This window comes from Dromiciops gliroides, chromosome 1, assembly GCF_019393635.1.
Source record: "Dromiciops gliroides isolate mDroGli1 chromosome 1, mDroGli1.pri, whole genome shotgun sequence".
Classification (NCBI taxonomy): Eukaryota; Metazoa; Chordata; class Mammalia; order Microbiotheria; family Microbiotheriidae; genus Dromiciops; species Dromiciops gliroides.
The window spans coordinates 562,210,709-562,238,246 of record NC_057861.1 but is presented as its reverse complement, the minus strand read 5'-3'; the positions used below and the strand labels follow the sequence as shown (position 1 = coordinate 562,238,246).

General features: G+C 36.5%; 2 protein-coding genes across 4 annotated transcripts in view; both read right to left on the bottom strand.

The window, feature by feature from the left end:
- Positions 1-9,601, bottom strand: part of CAAP1 (caspase activity and apoptosis inhibitor 1) — a 66,803-nt gene extending 57,202 nt beyond the window's left edge. For both annotated transcript variants that reach the window (XM_043979798.1, XM_043979799.1), the window contains exons 1-3: positions 9,321-9,601; positions 4,282-4,488; positions 1,700-1,784 (exon numbers count right to left, since the gene is read on the bottom strand). In XM_043979798.1, coding sequence (XP_043835733.1) covers positions 1,700-1,784; positions 4,282-4,488; positions 9,321-9,467 — 439 coding nt within the window. In that variant the 5' untranslated portion in view covers positions 9,468-9,601. The remainder of the gene's footprint in view (positions 1-1,699; positions 1,785-4,281; positions 4,489-9,320) is intronic.
- Positions 9,602-13,455: 3,854 nt separating this feature from the next.
- The window catches only part of PLAA (phospholipase A2 activating protein), a 33,926-nt gene continuing 19,843 nt past the window's right edge, over positions 13,456-27,538 (bottom strand). For both annotated transcript variants that reach the window (XM_043977189.1, XM_043977190.1), the window contains exons 9-14: positions 26,764-26,983; positions 24,024-24,092; positions 22,517-22,588; positions 16,613-16,714; positions 15,474-15,638; positions 13,456-14,186 (exon numbers count right to left, since the gene is read on the bottom strand). In XM_043977189.1, the coding sequence (XP_043833124.1) occupies positions 13,621-14,186; positions 15,474-15,638; positions 16,613-16,714; positions 22,517-22,588; positions 24,024-24,092; positions 26,764-26,983 (1,194 nt within the window). In that variant the 3' untranslated portion in view covers positions 13,456-13,620. The remainder of the gene's footprint in view (positions 14,187-15,473; positions 15,639-16,612; positions 16,715-22,516; positions 22,589-24,023; positions 24,093-26,763; positions 26,984-27,538) is intronic.

The following is a 27,538-nucleotide window of genomic DNA, read 5'->3' as shown; positions in this document are numbered from 1 at the left end:
GGCAAAACAGGAGCCAGCTGTCTGTGCCCGGCTGGGATATTGCTTGTGCAGCTGGGATCTTTTCAGATAAGGGGATCCTTCTATCTTCTTAGTTTAGCAGTTCCCAAGGGAAAAGAATTTGTCTTTTGCTGTCATCCTGATCCTTCCCATGAAGAGTGGCTTTGGTGTCCTACACCTTTACTGCATTGCTCCTGCTCCCATGTTATGACTCTTCCTGGTATCCCCTCCTCCCTTTGTCCAGCTATTATAAAAATGTAAACTTCTGTAAAAACTGGGAACCTACTGGGTTCCTGTGCATGTTCATTTCTCTTGTAATAAATCCATTTTCACATAAGTCTCATGACACTTAATTGCCTGTTGGCAATTGAAAATTTATTTCAAAATTATTACTCCTTAAAACATTAGTATTTTATTCCTTATTAATAAGTTAGTTCTCTTCAAGCTCTTAATTTCTCTGTATGTGTGCGCACACACACCCATACATATTTGAATACTGCCTCAATTGTAATATTCAAAAGAATTATTTTTATCCTAATTAAATTATTATCTCGTGAAATTCTGTGTCTATTTCTTTTTTCTTTAACCAATAAAGCTAACATGAAAACTTCTGTACATTTCCAAAAAGAATTTTTTTGTACTGAGAAAAAAGAGATTAAAGGCATGGGTTTTAGAAATAAAAGGCTCTACTTTTCATATATAACACATAAAGATCACGTGACACTGGGCAAGTCAAGTAACTTCTAATTGATCCAGGAATTTTTCTAACACTATAAGGTAGCAGAACAACAGCTAATCTGCATTGTTAGAGGGTGTTCCCTCAGTGAGTCTTTTACACTAATAAATTCACAATTCCAAACAAAATAAATAAAACTTACACGGTAAAACATGGAAGGTCAGACATATATTATTTGATCAAAGATGGTGATGTGACCTACGTGGGTATACAAGTCATGGTAAAAAAAAAAAAAAAAAAACCCCAAAAAACACAAGGATTATTTTGATACCACTATTAAGTGACCAGGTCACCAGTTAAAATAGAAATTACAGGGGATATGCAATTGTGCAAATTTATGAAATAACTAAGAGCAAGTAAATATGCTATTAAGTGTAGCAACTCACATTCATATAACACTTCAAAGTTTACAAAGAACTTTGTTCCCAACAACCTTCCAAGCTGGATAGTGCAAGTATCATCAATACCAATTTTAGAGATGGGTAACTTGAGGTTCAGAGAAGTTAAAGGACTTGCCCAGACTTAGCCAGGAACACAAAGACAGTAAGCTGCAGAGCCAGGATGCTGGTATTCTGACTCCAAGTTTAAAAAATTTTCCATGGTGTTGTCCTGGGCTAATGAAGGTGAGCCAAATTTCTAACTTCTCAACAGCTGCTTTTTTCTGAGACATTTTGGTTAAGCATATCAAAGAACATTTTTATGTTAAATTTTTAATTATTTCAGACAGACTGTGCTCAATTTCATATGCATATAAGGTGAAAGAAAAAACTGAATCTCACCAGGTTTTCTCTATACCTGATATTTTATCAAGTAAGACACAATATAATATCCTTAGAGGACAAGGAAAGCATATTAAAAGTTATCCCATTTTTAAATCAAAGGTAAGGTGAATATGAAATAGTCTGTGTTTTCATATCAAACTAAGTAATAATAAGTTATGTTTAATAAAGACACATGCAGTCTTACCCTCAAGAATCTTCAAGAGTTTTTTTTCTGATAGAAGTTCTAACTGTTCCTGGCAGAGTTTTTTAATTTCATCTATTGAACAGTTCTATGGAAAACAACAAACAAATATACATTAACACTTCCAATACACTCTTGAAAACTACTAAAATAAATGACTGGTTAGCTAAATCACTGACAAAAATATTTAAGTCCTTGAAGAGTTTACATAAGTTCCTTCTTGTCATGAAATCTAAAAAATAACTGAAAAGTGTTAACTAGATAGTGAAAAACAGATACATCTTCTCAAGCACTCATTTAAGATAAGTGTAAAACTTCATTTACTGCAACAGAAAAAACTGAAAAACTTGGTAAGCATTAAGATACCTTAAACATTCAATAGTAACCATATGTACAACTGGCAAGCCATCTGATAAAGAAAGTGTGGCACAGTAAGTAAAGCACCGGCCCTGGATTCAGGAGGACCTGAGTTCAGATCTGGCCTCAGACACTTGACACTAGCTGTGTGACCCTGAGCAAGAAAGTCACTTAACCCTCATTGCCTCACCCCACCCCCCACCCCAAATCTATGTAACAAATTCTGAGTTTTAAATACAATTGTCTTTTCTGTTCCTTGCACATTATTTTTCATCTGGAACCTAATAAATGGAAATTTTCATAAACTCCAAATAAGTAGAATGCAAACTAATGAAATTTAGAGGTGAAGATCTGCTATAATACATTTTAAGTATAAATCTGTAGCCTACTCAGGCTTAAATAATTCCCCATAGCTAATATAAGATGATGCTGATAACAATAACAACTCATATTCATATATTAATTTAGCTTAATAAACAATTTCCTGTGAGATAAGTAATACAAATGATGCTAATCCCATATTACAAAAGAAACAGTCTTACAGAGGTTAAGGAATTTAGGTTTATAGAATTCAGAGCTAAAAGGGAGCTTAAGAGATAGAGTCCAATCCCCCCTCCTAATTTTACAAATGACAAAACAGGGGCCCAGTGATGAGAAAGGACTTGCCTGAAATTAAACAAGTAGCAAGCAGCAAAGGTAAAATGTGAGTCTATATTCTGACTTCAAATTTTAATAATTCTCTTTCCACTAGACCGCACTGCCTCTACAGTGCTCAATTTTGTAACTCAAACCCAGGTCTTAATATAAGTACAATGCTTTTTTTATATAATGACTCTTGAATAAGCTTTTATAAAGTTAGACTTCAGTAAACCAAAAAAAAGTTTAAAATTCTACAAACCTTTTCAAATTATAGGAATTCATTATGAACCCTGGGGACAGTCACCTTCCTTGTATTATAGATTTACAATTAACTTACACTATTCAATCTATGTGCTGCTTTTTTTTTCCATTTCAGTTAAGAAATGGCATTAAGTTAAAAAAGGATATTAAAAGTTATTGACCGGGCGGCTAGGTGGTGCAGTGGATAGAGCACCAGCCCTGGAGTCAGGAGTACCTGAGTTTAAATCCAGCCTCAGACACTTAATACTTACTAGCTGTGTGACCCTGGGCAAGTCACTTAACCCCAATTGCCTCACTAAAAAACAAAAAACAAAAGTTATTGACCCTCTTGATAGCCTATAAATTCTGAATCTAGCACTATCACTTACTATGAATTTTTATCTACACCCAGCAACAAAAATGTTTTCTTCTTGGTAAATTTCCTACTTTTCTTTAAAGTACAATTACCTTCTTTTACTTGAAAGGATTATAATTCTGGTTCTCGATTAATGCCATAGTACATTTATAAAATACCTTTGTTTTGCTAAGTTTGTAGGGTTTCATAGTGAGTTTTATAATACCACTTAAGACATAGATTATCTCCACTTATGCAAAAAAGTTCAAGCACAAAGAATATGTCTTCATCATACAGCAATTGAGTAGCATATCTAGAACCCAATTATTAAGTTATAACTGACTTATTACTTTCATAATCTTGCAAAGATAGGATAAGAATCATACTAAGTAATCGTTTCACTCAAAAGGGTTTATAATTCAACATTTTATATTTTTCATAAAAATGTGAAATTCTATGTGTGGAAATTTTGGCAAATACAGACCTGATGTGTAAAAAAAAAAAGTATTTCTTAAAACATGCTAAAATGGAAATAATTATATCCGAATAGCTCATTACCTCAATTAACTAATTATATTAAAGTATTGATTTCTTAAAATATGGTAGAGGGTATACTGGATTCCATGTATAATTCCAGTTTATTTTACACTAGTATTTACATTCTGATTATAACTGTATAAACCAGAGGTTCTATAAATGTCTGAGATGCACACAGTAAAAGCTCTCATCCTCAAACAACCATTTTCACATAACAAAATGTCTAAACGAAGTATTTTTTAAATCCTTTCTCAGAAAGACTAAATCTTGTCTATTTCTCAAGAGCCCTACTGAAGAAAAAACTCTTAACAGGGGCGGAGAAATACTCTCATTTCCAGCAAAAACCAGTATCACTCCACCTAACTTTTTCTGGAAAAGGACATAAAATTGAGATTTTTATTTTTTCAAAATAAGAGGCTTATCCATCCCATGTCTGACAAAGCATATATTTCAGCACCTTTAAGACATCAGGAAGCATCTTCTGCAATTTCTTCTCTCCTATGACATAGAAACACTGCTGAAGCATTTCTTTTTTATCTGCTATGTAAAAGCTAACTGGTTTTAATGATACAGTGAGGTCCAATCCACCTTCTTCAATATCACTAGGCTCCTCTACTTCTTTCTCTTTCTCTCTTTCCACAGATGGCAATGAACATTTCATTTCCTGAAATCAAAAAGAGTGGGATTAGTTGGAGTATAAATGGTAGAAATGCTTTAATATCATATCAAAGAAGGTAATTCCAGAACAAGAGCTCTCTATACTTATAAAATCACAAGTATGGATTAAAAAAAAATTTAAGATGTACCTTACCATCATAACTATATATCACTCTTCCATTAGAATGAGAAAAATTCAAAGAAGCTAATTACTAGAATAGCCAATTGGTCAACAAATATGTGACTATGCGCTAAGTGCCAGATTTATTGAAAAGCAAAATTGTTCCCTGCCCTCAAGAAGCCCACACTAAAATGAGAGAAAACATGTAAATAACTAGGTATGTGCAAAATGTAGATAATACACATGTATATGTGTACATATATGTACACACACACTGTGAGAAAATTATTAATAATAGTGTTTTGGGGACTCAGAGACCCCCCCACACACACACACACAGGAACCCTGGCTTGTTTTGCAGGGCCAGCCCAGAGTCAGGAGAATTTCAGAGGAAATGTAGATCGACCTTCCTAACTAAAGGAAATTAACTAACTTAAGACCACCTTCAAGTCATGTCAATCAATGGACTTGAATGTTACTGGCCAATTAGCTTGGATCAAGGTAGAGTGATCCACCTCTACCTCAGACAGTTTAAAAACTCTGGAGAGGGGTCTCTTGCTCTCTTGGCACGCTCTTCCTTCTCCCACGTTGCTCTCTTTCTCCTCTCTATCCTAGGTATGTAAGGCTTCTGATCTTTTTAAACCATATGCTCTCTATCTTTACTAATACTTAATACGTTTTAATAAATGCTTAATGCCCCCAAACTGGTGCAGTAACCTCTAATTTCTAAGTAACAAATATATTAGAACCCCAGCTAATTTTCCCTTAAACCTAGAACAGTAAATAGGGCAACCCCATAAATTTTTAATTGCCACACACAGAGTAGTCTCAGGGAGGAAGGCTCTAGAAGATGAGGGGCCTGGGAAAGGCCTGCTGAAGAATACAGAATTTAGGCTCATCTTGAGGGAGGGCAGGGACATGAAGGTGAGAATGAGAGCTAGGTTGGGGCAGCTAGGTGGCGCAGTGGATAGAGCATTGGCCCTGGAGTCAGGAGGGCCTGAGTTCAAATCCGGCCTCAGACACTTAGCACTTACTAGCTGTGTGACCCTGGGCAAGTCACTTAACCCCAATTGCCTCTCTAAAAAAAAAATAAAAGAGAATGAGAGCTAGGATGTAGATCTGGTTAACTTGGAAGGATGAAAGTGCTCCTGATAGAAACAGGAAAAAATCAGAAGAGAGGAGAGTGTAATGGGAAAGATGAATTCTATTTTGGACTTGAGTTTGCCTATTGGACATGTAGTTCAAAAGGCAATTAGTGATACAGGAATGGAGCTCAGGAGAGAGTTTGAAGCTGGATATAGATCTGGGAATAATCTGCAAAGAGATGATAAATGAACCTAAAGGAGGAAATGAAAATACTAAGTGAGTATAGAGGTGAAACAGAGAACAAGACAGAACTCCGAGGGACTATGGTTAGTGAGAATGACAGATCAAGCTCCAAAAAAGGACACTAAGAAGGAACAGTCAGACAGATAAAAGAACTGAAATCAGTGCCACAGAAACCTAGAGAGGAGAAAATCCAGGAAGAGAAGATAATTGATACTATAGATAAGTCAAGGATGAGGATGTCAATTTACAAATCAGTGGTAATTTTAGAGAGAGTAGTTTCACCGGAATGCCAGATGGCTGAAGGTTTTGAAGAGAGTAAGAAGTGGAAGTTCATGTCTTTCTGAAGAAATTGGGAAAAGAGATAAAGGATGATAATTAAGGCAAGATCAAGTGAGGATTTCTTAAGGATGGGGAAGGCATAGGCATCATGAAGCAGGTAAGGAGCCAGTAGATAAGGAAAGAATGAAGATCAGAGAGTGGGGATGATAATGGGGTCAATCTATTGTAGAAGACGGAAGGAAAAAAAAGACAGAAGAAAATGTAATCAAGGGTGCATGTAGAGTGTTGGCCTAGGGAAGAAGGGTCATTTCTTTATCTGAGACAGGAGTGAAAGAGGAGACTGTGGGAGAAGACATCTGAGTAATATGAGATAAGAAAAAATTTAATGGCCTCAATTTGGGGGACAGAGGTAGATGCCATGTAACACTTAGGAAGAGACCAAAGGGCTTATAACAATCACCCTTAGAGTGTAATCTGATTATGGAGAATCTTGCTGTGGTGAAGGCCCAAGGCCTGAGTTTAAATCTGGATTTAGATTACACTTATGAGATATATGACCCTGAGTAAGTTACTGAGCTTGTTTGCCTCAGTTTCCTTCTCTATAATATGAAGATTATAATAGCACCACCTCTCAAAGTTGTAGTATGGATAAAATGAGACAATGTTTGTAGAGAGCTTTGCAATTCTTAGAAAATATGTAAATAATACCTATTATTATCATAGCATGAATTTATAATAGACCTAGTGATTTCTTTCAACTCCTTTCAGCAGAGCATGAATAGGAATATCTACCAGATATATACACCTTTAGCAAGGTGTGACAAGGAAGAGAACAAAGGAAAAAGAAATTTCAGAGTAGGGATTTTTGTAGGGTTGAACTGGTTCATCCTGGAGAAAGAAAAGGGAGGTGTATACTCAGTGTAGGAGAAAACCATACTTCACTGAATATAATAATTCAAAGAATCATGTTTTTGGGTTTTTTTTAAATTTTCCTCTAGACTACATCTAAGATCTGCTCTAGACAAGATTCACTGTGTTTTCGGGCAATTTCAATCACTAATTCCAAGTTTACCACTCTCCTCCACCCCCTTCACTTCTGGAACCATCATCAAATTGCCCCTAGAAAAATGGCAACGATCCACTCTCCTAAAGCTCCACTCACCATGCCAGCAACTGTCCAAACTAACATAATCCTTCCTTGGCCACAACTCCCAGTTTCTCACTCTTAGAGAAAGTAGGTAGTGCGTAGACACATTTGGAACATAAGTAAGTCCTTAATGAATGCTTTTAAAAAAAAAATCATTCTAAACTGATAATCCTAAAGAAAGCAATTTCAAACAAAATAATTTAAGCATCTAAAATGTTCTGCCCTGAGAATACAAAAAGAGGCTTAATAATACCTTCATATACTTACCTTGTATACTGGCTAAATACCAAACATCTGAACCCAATTTATTTGTATTTTATATACTGCTCAATTTCTGAAGCTATTTTGATGTTTTGGTTTTGTTCTCTTTTAAGAGTTTTATAGTATCTGTAGATTCAGTTCTTAAGATCCTAGATTTAGAACTGGAAGAGGATTCTAGTTCAAGCTAGAAGCCATCTTAGTTCAACCCTATTTTACAAAACAGGAAATTGATGCACAGAAAGACTAAGTGATTTATCCTCTATAAAAGGAGGGAAGTGAAGATGACTAACAGCTTCCAGCTTCATGATCTTATTAAGTCTTGATGAAATTTCATTGTGATCACTCTGTCACTTAATAGTAGCAACTGGACTAAAAGATGCTACTATTAAGTGACAGAGTGATCACAATACTGAACTGTAAGTATGTGACATTATTTCACAGTACTGGCAAAGTGCTAAGTTCTATGAAGAACATAAACAATTCCCCCAGACTCCTTAAGACCTATCTTTTCTAAAATGTTAATTTATTAAACAGCTAAAATCCTCAGAAGTAAGAAATAACTATAATATTCAACTATGAATCAATCGATGTGTAATGGATTTCTAGGAGATAGACACCACACACTTCTTTGGGTATTGTTTGCTACTAAGTTTCAGCTCTACATTTTAACATTATTGATAGGAAAATGTACAAAGGCTTGTGATGACTATTATTATCAGTTACTGTCATTTGTTTTTAGTCTTTTTTCAGTGTACGACTATTTGTAACTCTGTTTGGGATTTTCCTGGCAAAGATACTTGGGTGGTTCGCCATTTCCTTCTCCAGCTCATTTTAAAGATGAGGAAACTGAGGCAAACAGGGTGAAATGACTTGTCCAGGGTCGGACACAGATGGATTTGAACTCAGGAAGAGGAACTTTCCTTAACTCCAGGTCCTGCACTATATCCACCGCATCACCTAGCTGTCCTAACATCAATAGTCTATCCAAATTCTGTTCCCCAACAATGTTAAGTACCATCATTTCTTAAGTGAACAATTAGAATGATGATGAAGGTGCCTTGTTGTGTGCAAAAGGTTGCGCTAAGGGTGACCCTGGACAAAGCAGGAAACACCTAAGTATAAGAACGGGCTCGGGGGCAGCTAGATGGCGAAGTGGATAGAGCACCAGCCCTGGAGTCAAGAGTACCTGAGTTCAAATCCGACCTCAGATAATTGACACTTACTAGCTGTGTGACCTTGGGCAAGTCACTTAACCCCAATTGCCTTAAAAAAAAAAAAGAACGGGCTCAGAATTTGAGTTCAAAAATCCAGAATCTGGCTGCTTCCCGCCTGTGTGACAAGTAACCCCTTCAAGGGGGCTTCTAGTCTAAAACTTCGGTCCTATTAAGTAACTGGGATGTATGAGCTAGTACAGGGGTGAGAGTATCCCCAGGCTTTAAAGTGTGTGAAGATGAAGACTGTGACAAACGCCATGGGATGCTCCTTTCCTCCTCCGAAGGGGGGCCTGGGGGGAATAGAGAGGAAGAAGGGCGGGGGAAAGGGGGAGGTAGAAAACAGCTGGGAAGTTGTTAGAGAGAAGGAAGCGCCAGCAGCTGAGGTTACTAGAGCGAGCCCGGGTCCAGGCCTGGATTCCAACTGGCTCCCTGTGACGTCACAGAACTCCGCGGCCGGAGAAGGGGGTTAGGGGGAGGGGCCGCCCCACCTGTGGCTGGGGAGGAGGGAGACTCGTCGAGTCCGTGCTTCTCCGCTTCCGCCGCTCTCCGCCCGGCGGGACCGGCGCCGTGGACGTCGCAGTCTCCGAGCGGCCGCGTTTGCGCCGCTTCTCCCTCGAGGACTTCTTCCCCGTCATGTCCACTCAGGGGGTACCATTCGACGGAGGGAGTTCCGGTAGCGCGAACCCTCAGCTCTTCGCCAACGCGGCTCTTTGATAGAGAGAGAACCAAAGCCTCCCCTAGAGCCTCTGGAGTCGCAGCGTGACGCTACTTCCGCCTCCGTCTCCATTCCTTTGACGCCACTTCCGGGGCCTTGACCGCGTCTCCGGGACTCTCAGAAGTGAGTAGGCTTCGAACAGAAGACGGATCGGAGACCTTGGTGCCGCTGGGTCTGACCCATTGCAATGCAACAACACGAAGCCAGGGTTTTTTGTAGTGATTGCTTCTACTTTGGGAGGGAGATGCGGGGGAGGGTTTTTTTCTGGTTGGCTTTCCTGTCTCGTCTCCCCAAATCGCAGGTCTTACCATGTCACCACCATTACCTCAATAAACTGCTGTGGCTCCCTATCACCGCCGGAATCAAGAATAAAATCCCCCCCTTCCATATTCAAAGCCCTTCATACCTTCGTAGTTTAATTACACGGGGGGGGGGGGGGGGAAGCGGGGCAATGAGGGTTAAATGACTTGCTCAGGGTCACACACCTAGTGTCAAGCGTTTGAGGTCAAATTTGGCTTCAGGCCCTCCTGAATCCAGGGCCGGTGTTTTATCCACTGTGCCACCTAGCTGCCCAGTTTAATTACACTTTATGCCCCCGCGCCCGTCCCCTCCCCCATCCCCAGTGAAATTGTCCTGTTCATAGTCACCTAATGAGGCAGGCAAAAAAAAAAATCTTGTTTAATAGGTAAACAATCTAAACATAGCGCCAAACCTGGATTCCAATCTAGTATCTTCATTCATGCAGTCTTAAACTTTACACCCCACCGCCAACCTCCACGGATCTTCCAATTTCGTGCTTTGTCAGTGACTACTCCCATGCCCGGCACTTTCTCCCTCCTGATCTAGCTAAAATCTCACTCCCAAATGGCCTTACCCAATCCTCCATTATCTTAGTGCCTTCTTTTTTGTTGATTATCTTCAATTTGTCCCGTATGCACATTGTAAGTAATTGTTTTCATGGTGTTTCCCCCACTAATACTCGAGCTCCTTTCGGAAGCTATTTTTTTTTTAGTGAGGCAATTGGGGTTAAATGACTTGCCCAGGGTCACACAGCTAGTAAGTGTTAAGTGTCTGAGGCCGGATTTGAACTCAGGTATTCCTGACTCCAGGGTCGGTGTTCTATCCACTGTGCCACCTAGCTACTCCTCGGAAGCTATTTTTGCCTTTATTTGTATCCTGAGTTTAGCACAGTACCTGGCTCAAAGCAAGTTCTTAACAAGTGCTTCCGGTGCTGGACACGGGGTCCATAGCAATTTTTGTTTCTGATACGCACAAGCCTCATTCTTCATGGCCCCTCCCCCCCATAATGAACTTCTGCTATCTCCATTTTTTTCTCTTCCTCTGTCACCTAATCTTAAAGTATAATGGGAGAGGCAAATATATATATATATATATATATATATATATATATATATATATATATATATATATATATATATATATGTTGTATTAAGCAAATCACTTCACCCTTTTAGGCCAATTTACCCAATTTACCTGCTTATAAAGTGAGATGGGATTAAATTTCAAAGACCTTTGGAATCTGTATACCTTCACACCTATTTATCACATGTCACTGTGTACCATACCTACTACTTACAATGGTTTTGTGACTACCGTGCTTATATATTCAGCTAATTGTGTCTACTGTAGAAAGAACACTGGCCTTCAAGACAGAAACACTAGGTTTCAGTACTAACTTCACATTATATGTCATTAAAATATGCCTTCATCTTGTAAACCTATTCCTCCTGACCCATTTGAAAATTTCAGTGACAGTGCCATTCACTCAGAATCTCATGTTCCAAACTTTTCGGTTATCTTTAATTTTTTCCCTTTACACCTCTCATATCAAGTGTAACAGTCAATTAGATAATCCCAAGGTTTCATTATCATTTCTATTTGGTGATTATCATAATAGCATTTTCACCCAAGCTCTCACTTCCCTTGCACACTGGAAAGCAAGTGCTTTCTCATTCACTCATCTATCCATACCAATGATTTGATGTAACTTATCTGCACAGTCATTCAAAGGTTTTCTAACAAATATAGTTCAAACTTCAGCTTGGTTTTCAAGGTCATCTAAATCTGTTATCTCCCCTACCTTAGATCATACTCCTTTCTCTACATACAACTTCTGTTTTCAAGGTCATCTAAATCTGTTATCTCCCCTACCTTAGCTCATACTCCTTTCTCTACATACAACTTCTGTACTCGTCAAAGTGGACAACTCAATACAACCAGACTGTTTGTTTCAGCCACAGCACCCATTCTCGTTTAAATCCAATCTATCTTGCAAAATCAAACTCAATCTATATGAAAGATTCCGTGATTCTCCACCACTATGGACTTCACACAGCTCTTTGTACCTCTAGTTGATATGTACCTGCTAGATTGTGTGCATCACAAAGGCAGGGATTATGTTTATTTAGATTTGGTATCTTTCTCCACTGCCTAGCACAATGTGCTAGACTTATGAGTGCTAAAAGTTTGCTGAACAGAATTTAATCTGCAAAATCAGTATAATACAAGGAATATGATATGGTTCAAATAATACATAGAATGTAAAGTGCTTCATAATAAAGAACTTTATAAAAGTAAATTTGTTATAAACACATCCAGTTACTAGAGATAATTGGGGAAAAAATGGCTTCATGAAGTGTAAAAAATAATTTAAAAAATCTGTGACAATAAGGACAAATAGTTTGAAGACACGAAATTCTATAATACCAAAAATGTGCAAGTGAATGCATGCAAGTTGTAACTAAAATGAAATTAGTATGGGCAGCTAGGTGGTGCAGTGGATAAAGCACCAGCCCTGGATTCAGGAGGACCTGAGTTCAAATCTGGTCTCAGACACTTGACACTTACTAGTTGTGTGACCCTGGGCAAGTCACTTGACACCAATTGCCCCGAAAAAAAAAAAAAGAAAAAAAGAAAAGAAAATAGTATGTTAACATAGTAAGAAAAAAAGCTTTTCTCTACTAATATATAAACATAGGCTTCTCTGCTTATGTAGATGGGGATGGAGGGTATAATTTAACCTTTATCTGACATATCACCATCAAACCATAACCAGTTATTGCATTAACTTCAGCAATGGCCATCTAAAAACCAATTTATATTTGGAATAAACTGATGACCTGGCATGAACTAGCAAGATGTCAAAATTAGAAAAATCAAATACTCTAATGACAGGAAAAAAGAGGGTTGGAGTGCAATACTGGGACTCAAATAACAATTTTAAATGCCAAATTTTCTAAATTTTTATAGCATATATAGTGAGATTAATTTGTCCCACATATTTTCATGGGAAACAAGCATCTTCTCAATTAATAACTCACATTTCTAAAATGATTTAATGTTTACAAAGTGGTTTCTTCACAACAGTCCTTTGATCCTGGTTGTACAAATATTATCATATCCATGCTGGAGATGAGAAAATTAGAATTCAAGGTCCTTAAAGAGATTTTCCCAGGTCACTCAGCCAGTTAAGTCTCCAGTAAAAAATGCAAACCCAGGATTCCTGATTCCAAGGCCAGTGTTCTTTCCACTATACCATGCTTCCTTGTCTAATACACAAAAGGCATTTTTTTAATGCACTTAATTGAAATGTTTAAATGTGTATTCTCAAGCCCTGAAAAAAATCAATATTGTTGCTAACTATCAATGAAAATTGGTGAGCCAAAATAAAAAGCCAACAACAAACAATTCTGTGTTGTGTAAAAAGGAAAAAATACAGGCAACTGGCACCCTCCCAAATCAGTCCTTTCATTCTTCTTTGGGTACTGATAAAATCATTCACTATATTAGTTTTACAAATGACTGTTTCACCAGACTTCCTTACGTTTATTTGTTTTATACATTCTAAAACCTACCTGTAGCCATATAAGAAAGTATCGCAGTTTACAATTAGTGCAAAAATTGTTTTTTATTTGTTTTCCCTCCCACTCAACAGAACTTAATTAAGTTTTACTTCATCCACAGTATTTTTCAATGATATCCAGTCATGTAAAATATGAAAGAAAAAAAACACTAATCAAGGCATAACTTTAGGTCCCATGTAGTAAAAACAATTACAACAAATTAAGGACAAACCTACAGCATTCACTTACTTTAGCTGGTTCTGATACTGAGCCATATTTTTTTATTTGAGAGTCAACTCCTAAAGACTTGGCTAATTGCACAGCATTTGAATCGTCACTGATCAGTGTCCCAAGAGCCACAAGGAGTCTAAAAGTGGCTTCAAGGTCTTGCACAACTTCCAAGACTGTGCTGATTACTGACAGACATTGAGCTTTACCTTCAATATTATGGTTTTTATGTAAACAGACAGAGTAGTTCAGGGTCAGCGTAGCCAGTGCAATATGAATGTTCTTATTGCTGCCTGATTTCAGTTCTATTGCTTGTGATAGTAATGATTCCCTCTGTGACATCATGAGCTTCTGTCCTGCCTGGCCGATAAAACAATTGCAAAGAGTCCTGAGTGTAAGCAATTGGTTTGCTGGTTTTCCTTTAGGATTCAGAAGTTTGAGGAGGTGACTGCTGAATTGAGCACCTTCCTTTTCATTGCAGAAATTCTCATTCACAGTAGGATGCCTAATTGACAGCCGAAGAATATCAAGTGCTGGAAAGACGATATCTATATTTTGAAAAAAATGTTATTAGTTGAATGAATCTTTCTTATTGTTTCCAGGAAAAAAAAACCCACCCACTTTCTTAAAATAGATCTTATTACTAATATACATAGCCACTTTACAAAATGCCTATATTCTTGAAAAGTTGTAATTTTAATTTTTCATGTTTTTTATGCACTTGTAAGGACTAGAGAGCCAACACAGTATAGTGGATGGATTGGTGGCCTTAGAGCTAAGAAGACTTGGGTTCAAGTCCTGCCTCTGACACATACTTTGTGACCCTGGGCAAGTCATTTACTCCCCTCTGTGTTCCAGGCAACTTTCTAAAATTGTAAATTCCAGAGATGTCCTGCACTGAGAGGGGCCAGGGGCAGTTCTTACTCCCTCTAACAAAAGAGTAGTTTCCTAGTCTTCTAGAGAACTAAGATTACATGTAGAAGCACAGTTCCAGTACATATCCCCCTATTTTGAGAGCTTGCTATCTTGAAGATTTTCAAACAAAATGACAAATCTTTATGAACAGATATGATAACCCTCAAATTTAATTATGTCACCAATGAGCAGAACCAAGAGAATATTGTAGACTGCATCAACAACACTGTGTAATAATCAACTGTGATAGACTTAACTCTTCTCAGCAATACAATGATGCAAGCCAGTGCCAAAAGACTTATGATGGAAAATGCTCTCTCCATATTCAGAAAAAGAACTATGGAGTCTGAATGCAGAATGAAGCATACTCTTTTCACTTTTGTTGTTGCTTTTTTATTGTTGCTGTTTCTTCTTTCTTGCATTATTTTTCCCTTTTGTTCTGATTCATCCCTTACAACATGACTAATGTGGAAATATGTTTAACATGACTGTAATGTATAACCTCTATCAGATTGCTTGCTGGCTGCAGGAGGGGGGAGATAATGGAGGGTGGGAGAAAAATTTGGAACTCAAAAAAAATCTTTACATATGATTAGAAAAAATTTTTTTAATTAAATTGAATTTCACATATAATATAAATGAATGAATGAATAAGTAAAATAATTACATGTCACCTAAAACCACTTATTTTCTTTTAAAATCACTAAGACTCTGTCCTGTTATCTATTTATATCATATCTCCCTTTAAAATTTTCAAAGGGGCAGCTAGGTGGCACAGTGGATGAAGCACTTGCCCTAGATTCAGGAGGACCTGAATTCAAATCCGGCCTCTGACACTTGATACTTACTAGCTGTGTGACCTTGGACAAGTCACTTAACCCTCAATGCTCCACCTTAAAAAATAAAAAGTTTTCATATACCTTCAGGCCAGTTAACAGCTTTCCACAAAGTCTGAAGCTGGTGAGCTGTGGGTCCTTCTGCAGAGCTATTACATGTTAAAGACAGTATCTTTTCAAGAAGTATCAAGTCATCTTCAGTTAATTTCTGTTCTTCAGGTGCAGTTACATTAAGTTCTTTTAATTTACCTAGGATACGACCAAAAGCTAAAATCATTAATATTATAATCAGCCAGTCAAGATTTATTTGCCAGGTGTTTGCATAGTATTATACATTATAGGATGCACTAAGAAAAGTCTTTTGTTCCTGAGAAGTTTCTAATTTAAAGGATATTTTATTAACAAGTTGTAAATGCCTTAGAAACCAACTCTAATATAGTCTATGAATATCTAAGTCTAACCTGATTTTTACACTGTGACATCTAAGGTTGCCTCTCTGAAGATCAACAAAATAATGTGCCAGAAAGTCACTTGGAAATGTTTTACATGCTAATATAATAGTTAAGGGTCACAAGTCATAGAATCATACATAGGATTTTAGCATTGGAAGGGAAGGACCTTGGAGTCCATTCAGTCCATGGCAAAGATTAAAAATCTTGGGAAAGAAGGGGGAGTATGGTTTAGGGGAATGAACTTCATATGTACTTGTCATTTACCCATCATTTCCCAAGAACTTCTAAAGTGTTTTGCTTTCTACTTCTGTACTTTCAATCTACAGAAACTACAGATTTGATCTAAGGGGGGGAAAAACTTCCTTCAGTTAGTAGTCTATATTCCCCCCTAACAAATCCAAAAACAATTAAATGTTTTCATTTTTATTACTTTCTTTAATCATAGTGAGGCATTGTTTGTTGTAGTACAAAAAACTCTGGATCTGGTGTCAAGAAAGGTCTGAATTTGAATCCACCTAAAACATTTGCTAGATAGGGGATCATAGACTATCTTTAGGAGTTGACTCTCAAATAAAAAATTGTCAACCTTAATTCCTTCATTTCTATTTTATAGAGAATACTACCTATAATGTAGTCATTGTGAGGATAAGTAAACTTGATTAAGTTAACAAATATTTTCAAAGTAAGTAATCCCTGATCTAATCACTAGATTACCTAAATTAAGATGCTTAATGATACATGTATTGAATTTAATGATAAAACCACACTTACCCAATATTTGTGTCAGGTTGGCCTGGTCAAATGTGACAGCTTCCTTCTTGGGAAAATATATATTTAGTGTTTTAAGTGGAGCTGATTGGAAGACACCACTACCTATTAAAAAGATTATTGTAATGAAGATTATTGTAAGCAGATTTTTAATGGTTTTTTCATTCCAATATTTTTATTCCCGAAATTCAAATTTTCAATTGTTCAAATAATAAAAACTATTTTTAAAATGTTCATAATTCGATAAATATTAAAGACCATTTGCTTGTATTAGTTATAGCATATATTCTAATAATGAACTGGGGAAGAAATATAAACGGAGAAGAACCACTCTGCTGCTTAAACTTTTGACATTTGCATAATGTGTGACTTCAAGGTAACTAATACATTAATAGATTACAAAAGAAATGTGAGACAGAAAGCTACTATTATTTTCAAAAAACCTTTACTTAAAACTCCAGGCTCTGTGGATTTTTTCCCTTCTAAATCACTTATTGCTTATACCCGACAAAGCTCATAGGGTACTAAAAAGTGGGAGGCAGGACTCTTAAGCCACTCATTACAAAGAATGTAAGCTACCACAGGAAAGCAGAAAAGCAAATTTACCACTTGGTGTACTGTTTCTTCTAACTCAACAAAACACATCTTTTTATTTTTTTTTTAATCCCTCATGCCTTCCTAAGAGCAGACATTTAATACTCGATAAACTTTTAATCGGTCACTTACATTCTGAAAGATAAATACAAATTCCAAGACTACTAACAAAATTTACCAGTAATTTGTAACCAAAAAAAACCCCACTAAATGCAACTTATGTACAATCCTTGATAAGGAAGGAGGTGAGAAAAATCTAGAAAGAATCTTACAAGATGCTTCAAACTAAGTCAACATAACATACCTTGATAATTGGTGACTCCAACATGAAGGTGGGCATAGGGGAGGACAGCAAAAACTATATTGGAAATCGTTTCACAAGTAAGAATTTAAAGACTCTAGAGGCATAGATACTACTCAGAAGCCTTACACTCTTCTGGCTTGCAATCTATAACTTATGTATTATGAATACTTTCTTTGAAAATAGTGAGAAGGCATTGGAGAGGACAAACAAAAATTTTTAAATGTTGACTATATCTTTGCAGACAAAAAACGTCTAGTTACTGAAATGTGAGTCATTTACCAATGAGCTCAAAAGTTTAAATCACTACATTAGAAAGGAAAAGATGGGGCAGCTAGGTGGCACAGTGGATAGAGCACTGGCCCTGGAATGAGGAGTACCTGAGTTCAAATCCGGCCTCAGACACTTAACAGTTACTAGCTGTGTGACCTTGGGCAAGTCACTTAACCCCAATTGCCTCACTAAAAAAAAAAAGGAAAAGATGAGAAGACACTGAATGCAATTTACAGCAGCTACAAAATGACCTATTTTTAAGTTGTTGCTTCTCAAAAGGGGAAATGGACAAAAGTTAAAACATTGATTGTGAATTTCTCAGAGATGTTTAACTGATCAGTCACTAAAATGAAGAGTTCAAAAGACAGGACCCCCCCCACCCCTAACTCAACCAGCAAACAATCTCTTTGCTAAAGAAAAAAGATTTGTCAGCCATGGGCAAAAGAGGTCTAAAGTATAAATTCATTTATAAAATATTATGGGAAATGATGATGGAAAACTAGCAGTATGGTTTTAAAAATCTAGAATGGAAAACAAGCCAATAGACAACTTGCCATGAAGCCCTTAAGTCAATTCATTCTGAGAACATACACAATAGGTTTAAATAGGTTGTTGATTTCCATGCAGGAAGTAGCACAGAAAAAAAAAATGCTATTTACTGATGCTAGTCACCATGTGAGATTAAAAGAGCTACCAATAGAAATAACAGAGATGAAGGACCTCATAGAAGTATGAAGAAGACAAGTGTGCAGTGAAATGCTTATTATTAGTCTTTCTGTTGCTATTTATACTCAAAAGTACAGGTTGAACTGCCTCTAAGGTTGAAGGTAAACAGACTTAGAGAATACCTTTTCACAGTATCAGGAAGAACAAAGAGTCCTTTAAAAATGTGTCACCAAAAAGGTAAAAACAAGAGACAATCTGAAGCAGAGTTGAACCCTGATGTATCTAGAGGTTAAAGGGTAGAAAAATCTGGTAAGGAGGAGAAAGAGAAGGACCTGACCATTTCAAGCTAAATAAATGATAAACAGTTCTTTCTACAGAAAAAAGTATCAGATCCTCTGATGAAGAATGATCTTCTTACACTCTAAGGAATGATGATGTGGATCCAAACCTGATACTGCTCATGTCTGTTGGTTCATATGGACAAAATGATATGACAAAAAGAAAATCATGAAGGCATTACTAAAAGTTTAAAAGTTCTGGACAAGAAATGTAACATATGTTAAGGACACAAATGCTGACTGAACTTAGGGCAGAATTCAGAAATGACATACTGGTTTAAATACTGTCAAAATGACAAAGAGGATGGATTCAAAAATATCTGGGAAGACTTATATAAAATGATATAAAGTAAAATGAGAAGAACTAGAAGAACAATTTACACAATGACTACAAAACTAAAGGAAAAACAACTTTGAAAGACTTTAGAACTACTACTTCAGTGGTCCAATGATGAAGCATGCTGCCCAACTTTTAATAGAAAGCAGATATTAGATGTACAGAACAAGACATACCTTTTTAGAGAAAGCCATTCATTTTGTGGATTTGTTTTGCTTGCCTCATTATCTTTCCTCCCAAGCCCTACACTCCTCCCAATTTCCCTAAAATTATCAAAGTTAACACAATCTTCATTCACCCAGGGTTGCAACCTCCTTGTGATCATGAATTTCTCACTTGCACTTGCCCTACATATCCAATTTGGTGCCAAGTTTGTTTCTTCCTTCACATCTCTTTATGTCCCTTTCTCTCCATTCATACAGCTGACAGACACCCTGGTGCAGGCACTTGTCACCTCACACCTGGACTATTGCAACAGCCTTTGTATTGGTCTCCCTTCCAAGTCTCTCTCCATTCTAATCTATCCTTCACTCTGCTGCCAGTGATCTTAAATAGCAGGTCTAATCATGTCACCTCCCCACACATATACAAACTCCAATATTCCCCATTACCTCAAGGATCAAATATAAAGTCCTTTGTTTTGCTCTTTAAGCCTTTCCACTTTCTTCGTTTCTCTTCAACTTCACTCCCTTCTACATAGTATACAATCTAGCAACAAGACCTAAGGTTACCTCTTATTTAACACTGCATATAAATTATATGTACATAATTTTTGCATGTTGTTTCCTCCATTAGAATGGGAGCTTTTTTTGGCCAAAGACCTTGTTTTTTTTTTTTTTCTTTGTAACCCCGATTCATAGCACAACACCCGGCATATTAAGTATTTAATAAGTACTTGTTGACTGACAGTTTTGAAACTGTGTTAAATTTATTATATACTTAAAAAAATAAGCTACATGTGATAGAGTTGTGGTTTCAAATATAATTCTATTTTTCTGTGTTTTGTACTTGGAAATATTCTCCCTTTTTTGGGTGTCGAGTTTTCCTTAAGAGAAGCAAAAAAATTAAAAATTACTTTAAAAAAGACGATAGTGTCAATGAACAGAATTTTCATTTCTGGACCTTGACTTCAAATATGGGAATGATATATACGCCATCCCTAGCAAGGAACTTACTAATAAGCAAAGTCTGGTAAAAATATTTGCCCAGTTTTACAATTCTAATAAAAAAGGTGGTAAACTGGAAAGAGAAAAATGTCTATATTGGCCACAATAGTCACAACAATTTAAGACATATAACAGCAAGAGATATACAGAATAATTCATAGTAAAAAAAAATCCAACAAGGGAGTTAGCAATATATATTGGCTTTAGCTGAACGCTGAAATGCAAAATACAGAAAACAAGCAATGTAAACTAGAGGTCCTAATGCAAAGGAGTAAATTTCTTTATGGTATTTTTAACCAATATTGGGGAAAATAGGATCAAAGATGAGGTAGAACTTGGCCATGAAAGACTTATGTAAATGGACAAGAATCACATAGAATGAGGGGGCAGGATTTTTTTGGTGATCCATAAATGAAGGAGGACCCTCATCACTGAGATTATAGACCCAAGCCATTGAAGTGTAATCAATTGTTTACTCTATTTTATACTAGTTAAATATGCACTTAAACTGAGTCTACTACCAAAGAAAATAAGGAAGCTTTCTCTCCCTTGAAACAAAAATAATATGTAAAATAAAGCAGAAATTTGGTACTCCAAATGTACCAATACTTACTATGCACAAGAACAAATAAAAGTGTTTTCCTATATTTTTTAGTTCCTCAATAGTTTCAATAGTTATTCTGTCCTACAAAGATATTATGGGGCAGCTAGGTGGCACAGTGGATAGAGCACAGGCCCTGGTTTCAAGAGGACCTGAGTTCAAATGTGACCTCAGACATTTGAAACTTACTAGCTGTGTGACCCTGGGAAAGTCACTTAACCCTCATTGCCCCACAAAAAAAAAAAAGAAAAGAAAAAAAACAAAGATATTATGGAATATTAATCTAAAGACTCAATGAGGGTGGATAAAGCACCAGCCCTGGATTCAGGAGGAGCTGTGTTCACATCCAGTCTCAGACACTTGACACTTACTAGCTGTGTGACACTGGGCAAGTCACTTAACCCTCATTGCCCCGGGGGAAAAAAAAAGAATGAGGGCAAAGATTATTTCATACCAAAACTTTGTATTATCCCTAGCACCTAGCGTGTTCTGCAGACAACAGGTTTTGTCGGGTATTTCCCCCCCTAATATCAGTTAGTTATTGAATATCTAAATATAGACTAAGCAATTATGCTAGGTATTTTGAGATGAAACAAATAAGCAGTTGAAATGGTCTCTGCCTACCCTTCAAGATTTTTAAATCTTATTGAGGAGCTAAGACTTTAACATAAAACCAATTATGAGCAAACACCATTAAAACACTAGGTTATTAATCATATTAAGGAGTTCAAAGAACTGTGTGGTTACTGTGGGCTGGTAAAAAGCAGGGAAGGCTTCATGGTGGAAGTTGGATTAGAACTAGAAAAGAAGAATTTAACTAGAGGAAGAGAAAGAGGAAGGGAAAATGGCATTTCAGTTAGGAGAAATGATGAACTGTGAACAGAAGTTAGGATGAGAATGGCTTATATAAAATCAGTGAAGTAGTCAATCAAACCATTTCCATGCCTTTGTACTGGCTGTCCCCTACACCTATAATATACTCTTTCCCTTCTTTATCTTTGTGTCTCAGTTTCCCTGGCTTCCTTCAAGATTCAGCTCAAATCCCATCTTCTGCAGGCTTTTCCTGATCCCTCCTGCTACTAATGCCTTTCCCCTCTAAAACTGTTTTCCTTTCATTCTATTTGTGATTTACATATCCCCTGAGAGAATGAAAACACCTTAAGGGCTGAAACTATCTTTTTCCTTATCCCTAATGCTCAGCACAGTACCTAGCAGATAGTAAGCCCTTTGAAAAATGTTTATTGACTGACAGAGTAAACTTAGCAAAATAATATCATAGAGAAAGTGATGCTTATTGTTAAAGTCCTTGAAAACTAGGCAAAGCAGTTGGAGTTTGGTTTGCTAAGTAATAAAGGGGAATGTAAGCTCTTTATTAAGAAGGAAAGGGGGGCAGCTAGATGGCGCAGTGGTTAAAGCACTGGCCCTGAATTCAGGAGTACCCGAGTTCAAATCCGGCCTCAGACACTTGACACTTAACTAGCTGTGTGACCCTGGGCAAGTCACTTAACCCCCATTGCCTGGAAAAAAGGAAAAAAAAAAGAAGGAAAAAGAAAAACTGGTTTTGGAAAATATTGTTGAAAGACAATTTTTTTAAAGACTTAAAAGATTTAGGTACATTTAAAAGAATTTACCTATAAATCGGTCAACTCCAGCTGAAGGTACTGCAGTACTTGTTGATGAACTAGGAAGATAACGACCTGAACCTAAAACATAATACTGGAATTAGTAACATATACTCATAAATTATTTTATATTCAAGTAAAAACTATTTCTTATGTGGCACTTTTTTTTTGTATTTCACATGATTTTTTAACAATACCACATAGGTACAAAATACATATATTTAAATATTTCAGTGGAACCATGACTTTTTCCAAAATGGGTCTCTTAGCACCATGTAAAATTACATTTACAAAACATCTCAGGAAATCAGATGAATGACCAGTAAGTTTTGTTTTTTTGTTTTGTTTTTTTGCAGGGCAATGAGGGTTAAGTGACTTGCCCAGGGTCACACAGCTAGTAAGTGTCAAGTGTCTGAGGCCCGGATTTGAACTCAGGTACTCCTGAATCCAGGGCCAGTGCTTTACCACTGCGCCATCTAGCTGCCCCGAATGACCAGTAAGTAAGTGGTTTTTGAATTGAATTGCTGACTGGAAAAAAGTTATTATGGAAATACTTCCAACACAACATGGAATTTGAGCAGTATTATGAATAAATTAATAGATATGATTGGCTGCTAAGATAGGATAATACTTGTAGTTGCACATATGATGGATTTTAAGGTGAAAGTGCTTCTACAAAAGCCAAACATGAGTTAGCTAAGAGATTGAAATATACCTACTTCTGAAAAAAGGAAGAAATTCAATAAATACTTGTTTTTGCTTTTCTTTGTAACCCCAATTCTTAGCACAGTACCTGGCACATTAAGTACTTAATAAGCGCTTGTTGACTTTTTAAATGGACTGCTTCTTGAAAATAAATAGAAGGGGCAGCTAGGTGGAACAGTGGATAAAGCACCGGCCCTGGATTCAGGAGTACCTGAGTTCAAATCCGGACTCAAACACTTGACACTTACTAGCTGTGTGACCCTGGGAAAGTCACTTAACCCTCATTGCCCCGCAAAAACAAAAAAAACAAAAACAAAAAAAAAAAAAAAAAAAAAAAAAAAAGAAAATAAATAGAAAAATGAGTCAAAGATGATCCCAAATCGGGGCAGCTAGGTGGCGCAGTGGATAGAGCACCAGCCCTGGAGTCAGGAGTACCTGAGTTCAAATCCAGCCTCAGACACTTAACACTTACTAGCTGTGTGACCCTGGGCAAGTCACTTAATCCCGATTGCCTCACTTAAAAAAAAAAAAAAAGATGATCCCAAATCTTATGAACCTGGAGGAGCTTCCAAGATGAGGTAATAGAAATGAGGTGAGGTTTGCTGGAGAAGGTAATGAATTTTGATAATATGTCGATTTAAGTGACAGCAGCATAACCAATCAAAGGATCTAGCAGAAAGATGATTAGAGTCCAATGTTAGGAATATAAATTTTAACGAGATACTATATGAATAGATCATTTCTCTAATACTTTTTAAACCAAAAAGTATTACATACTCAGGGGCAAAATATCAACAAGCCTGCCCTTTACCTGTAAAAGGATCTGTAGTAGCTAACGTGTCTGATCCAGAAGAAGAACCAGGAACATAACGGCCACCACCTGTAGAGTTTAAAAACAAAAATGAAAACCTGCATCATCGAGCAAATTAATAAAAGTTATACCATAATTCTGCTCTGTAATGTTTTTTCACAAAGTCTACTTACTTAGGAAAAGATATAAGTTTAAAAATCAAACATAAGGAAACTGAACAACGTAAGACGGCTTCCTGAAGGTAAGAACTATGTATCTATAGATCATTTTTTACTTTGTATACAGTGCTCTTCACATAGTAGGTGCTAAACTATTTACTGAATGCATAATTATATCATTGACCACCCTCCCCCCAGAAAAGCTATCTAACTACAAAAAACAATTTTGCAAGTGAAAAGAACTCAATGAGAATTCTAGTGATAAAGTGAGTTATACTGAATGCAGCTACAATACCCAAGGGCTCTTATGCCCTGTCAATGCTTTACAGCAGGGTTTGATGTATGAGCACCAAGACTGAAAAAGTACCAAGTTCTTCGATTGTTAGGCAGAACAATCCTGACTTTTATTTCAAGAATTTTGAAACAGATAAAAGTGGAATTAAAGTTAATTTCCAATTACAGGAATTCAAGCTGATAGCTCTAGAAGCATTTATTAAGTGCCTACTATATCCCAGACACTGTACTAAGTGCTTTATAAATATTATCTCATTTAAGCTCTGGGGCCCTGACCCATCAGTGGGAGAGTTTGGATAAGGATCCTCAGCTCACATGGTTTATGTGTGTGTCCCCAGAGCTTAGTTATAATGCCCCCATGAGGGGGGATTCTCAAATGCCATTGCTGTGTCTCCCTCTCCCCACCCCCACAACCCCAATTATCTGTTGAGAATTGTTTAGTCAGCTAGCCTTAAGTTGTTTTTTAAAAAGTTTATTTACTCAGGTGCACATTAGGAACAGTTAGCATAAAACAAGCTCCACCTCCTCTGTTATATCCATTTTAAAATTTGGAGCTTTCAAGAATTTGTTCTGAGAGAAGACTGGCCTGAAAATGGAAAAGGATGGGGAACTACTGGATACGGAAACTTCCTCCACTAATGCAGGTCAGCACCTGCTCTTTGACTTAGTCTTAGAGAGCTGCCTAAAGCACCGAATGGTTAAATGACCTGACCAGTATGTGACAGAAACAGGATCTGAACCCAAGTCTTCCTGATTCCTATGGCCAACCCTCTAAAATTCTACCAGATAGAGTGGTTTGGTTACCAATTATCTTTCTTTTTGTTTTAGAAATGCAGGTACTTCCAAAGGACTAAGACATAAATATGAATTCCTTCAATTAGACTGCATCTCTGGCACCTGAGATTATTAATATTTAGGAAATGTGAAGTTTTAACTGTTGAAGGAAAGATACAAATTTGAATCAAGAAACAAATCTGGGAAGCAGACCTAGTTAGGAATTCAGTGAGGCCTTTAATACAATGTAAGTAGATCATGCATATATGGGCCTAGAAAAGATAAGCATTAAGAAGGGGTCAAGGAAGGAATGCAGAAAGAAGTGAGGAAAGTTTAAAAAAAAAAATTCAGGGGCAGCTAGGTGGCACAGTGGATAGAGCACCGGCCCTGGAGTCAGGAGTACCTGAGTTCAAATCCAGCCTCAGACATTTAACACTTACTAGCTGTGTGATCCTGGGCAAGTCACTTAACTGCCTCACTAAAAAAAAAAAAATTCATTTAAAAATTCAGCTTAATTCTAAACCTTGCACTCAGGATAAGAACAATTAAATTTTCTTCCTCCTGCTTTTCTTGTATCAAATGACCCTCTTCCCCTGACTTAAAACTAAGGCTAATATTATTATTATTGAAGTTCACTTACATCACACATTAAACAGACATTTGTTTGGATGCCCAAAGAATCTGATCACCATTGAGATAACATGTTCTCTGTGGGAAACCCCCTCAGAGTTATAAAGTAATGACAAAAACTTGTAGGGTGAAAATCCTATCTGTTCTATTTTATTTGCTTGTGCCTAATTCCTGCTGTGGTAGACAACAGACTTATTAAAATGTTTTATATAAGAACTACATTTCTGGAATCTAGATGCAGATTGAACCGTACTATCTCTATTTTTTGGTTTTCTTTTTTGAGGTTTTTCCATTTTGCTCTGATTCTTCTTGCACAGCATGACTAATGCAGAAATATGTTTAATGTGATTGTACATATATAACCTATATCAGGTTGCTAGCTGTCTTGAGGAGGGGGGAAGGAGAAAAAATTGAAACTAGAAATCTTCTAAAAACAAATGTTGCAAACTATCTCTACATGTAACTGAAAAACAATAAAATAGTTTTATGGGGGAAAAAAGATCTACATTTCAAAATTTTCATTCCTGAGGTTTTATTATAACTTCAAGGAATCTCATTTTGAAACCTTTTACAATTTGAGACAATAATCTGATATACTATCACTTTGAAGAAATTTTTTAAATAAATTCTAGATAATCCAGATGTAGTTAAATATTTTTGAAGGGATTTGCAGCTGTTTCTAAATGGAAACCACACTATAGAACTTCATTACTATAAAGTTCATTACTATAAATTCACATATTTATCAACCTGTCATGAGGCTAAAGTTTTCAAAATAATTTGTTAGATCTCTTAAACAGGCCAAAGAAGAGGAACCCTTTTCCTCAATTAAAAAAAAAAAGTCAACCATTACTAATAGAGATATAATTTGCCTCTACCCTTACCTGTAAATGGATCTGAAAAGTCAGTGTTCACATGTCCTAATGTCTGCCCTTTTGTGTTATCAATAATAAATTTGGCCACTTGATCCAAAAACATGGGGTTTAGGTCATTCTTCTGCAAAAAGTTGTATGCTGTCAACCAAGGATCATCACTGGTATTATATGGCAATTTATAGGAAGGCCCGCTTTCATTGACATCAATGGTAAAAACATAATCAAATTCCTTTAAAAATAAATACAAAGGGGAAATGGTTTGACAATAATTGTTTTTTTCACCTTTAATCTAATGTTACATAAATTAGAGCAAGTATGAAAAATTACAAGTGTCTAAACAGTTGTTTTTTTAAACATCAAGTTCTATTAGCATTTTTATCCAGTACCTTACATTTCTGACTTTCAAAGCATATTAATTTTTTAGAAGCATGAATACAAGTTTACTTTATTACTAATAACAAACATTTACATACACTTCAAGGTTTGCAGAGTACTTTATTGTGTCATCTCATTTAAGCCACATAGCAACCCTGAGATAATTACTTAAAATTTTATTATTTTCATTTTTTGGACTAGAAAACTGAGCTTTTAAAAGCTTAAGTAACTTTCCTCCCAGTCACACAACTAGTAAATATCAAAGGCAGGGTTTGTACCCAGATCTCCTTAATGACAATTATAAAATACTAACTATGAGGCCTGGAAAAAAATAGCTATTATTCGTATACTACTTTAAGGTTTGCAAAGAGTTTTACAAATATTCTCTCACTTGACTCTCCCAATAACC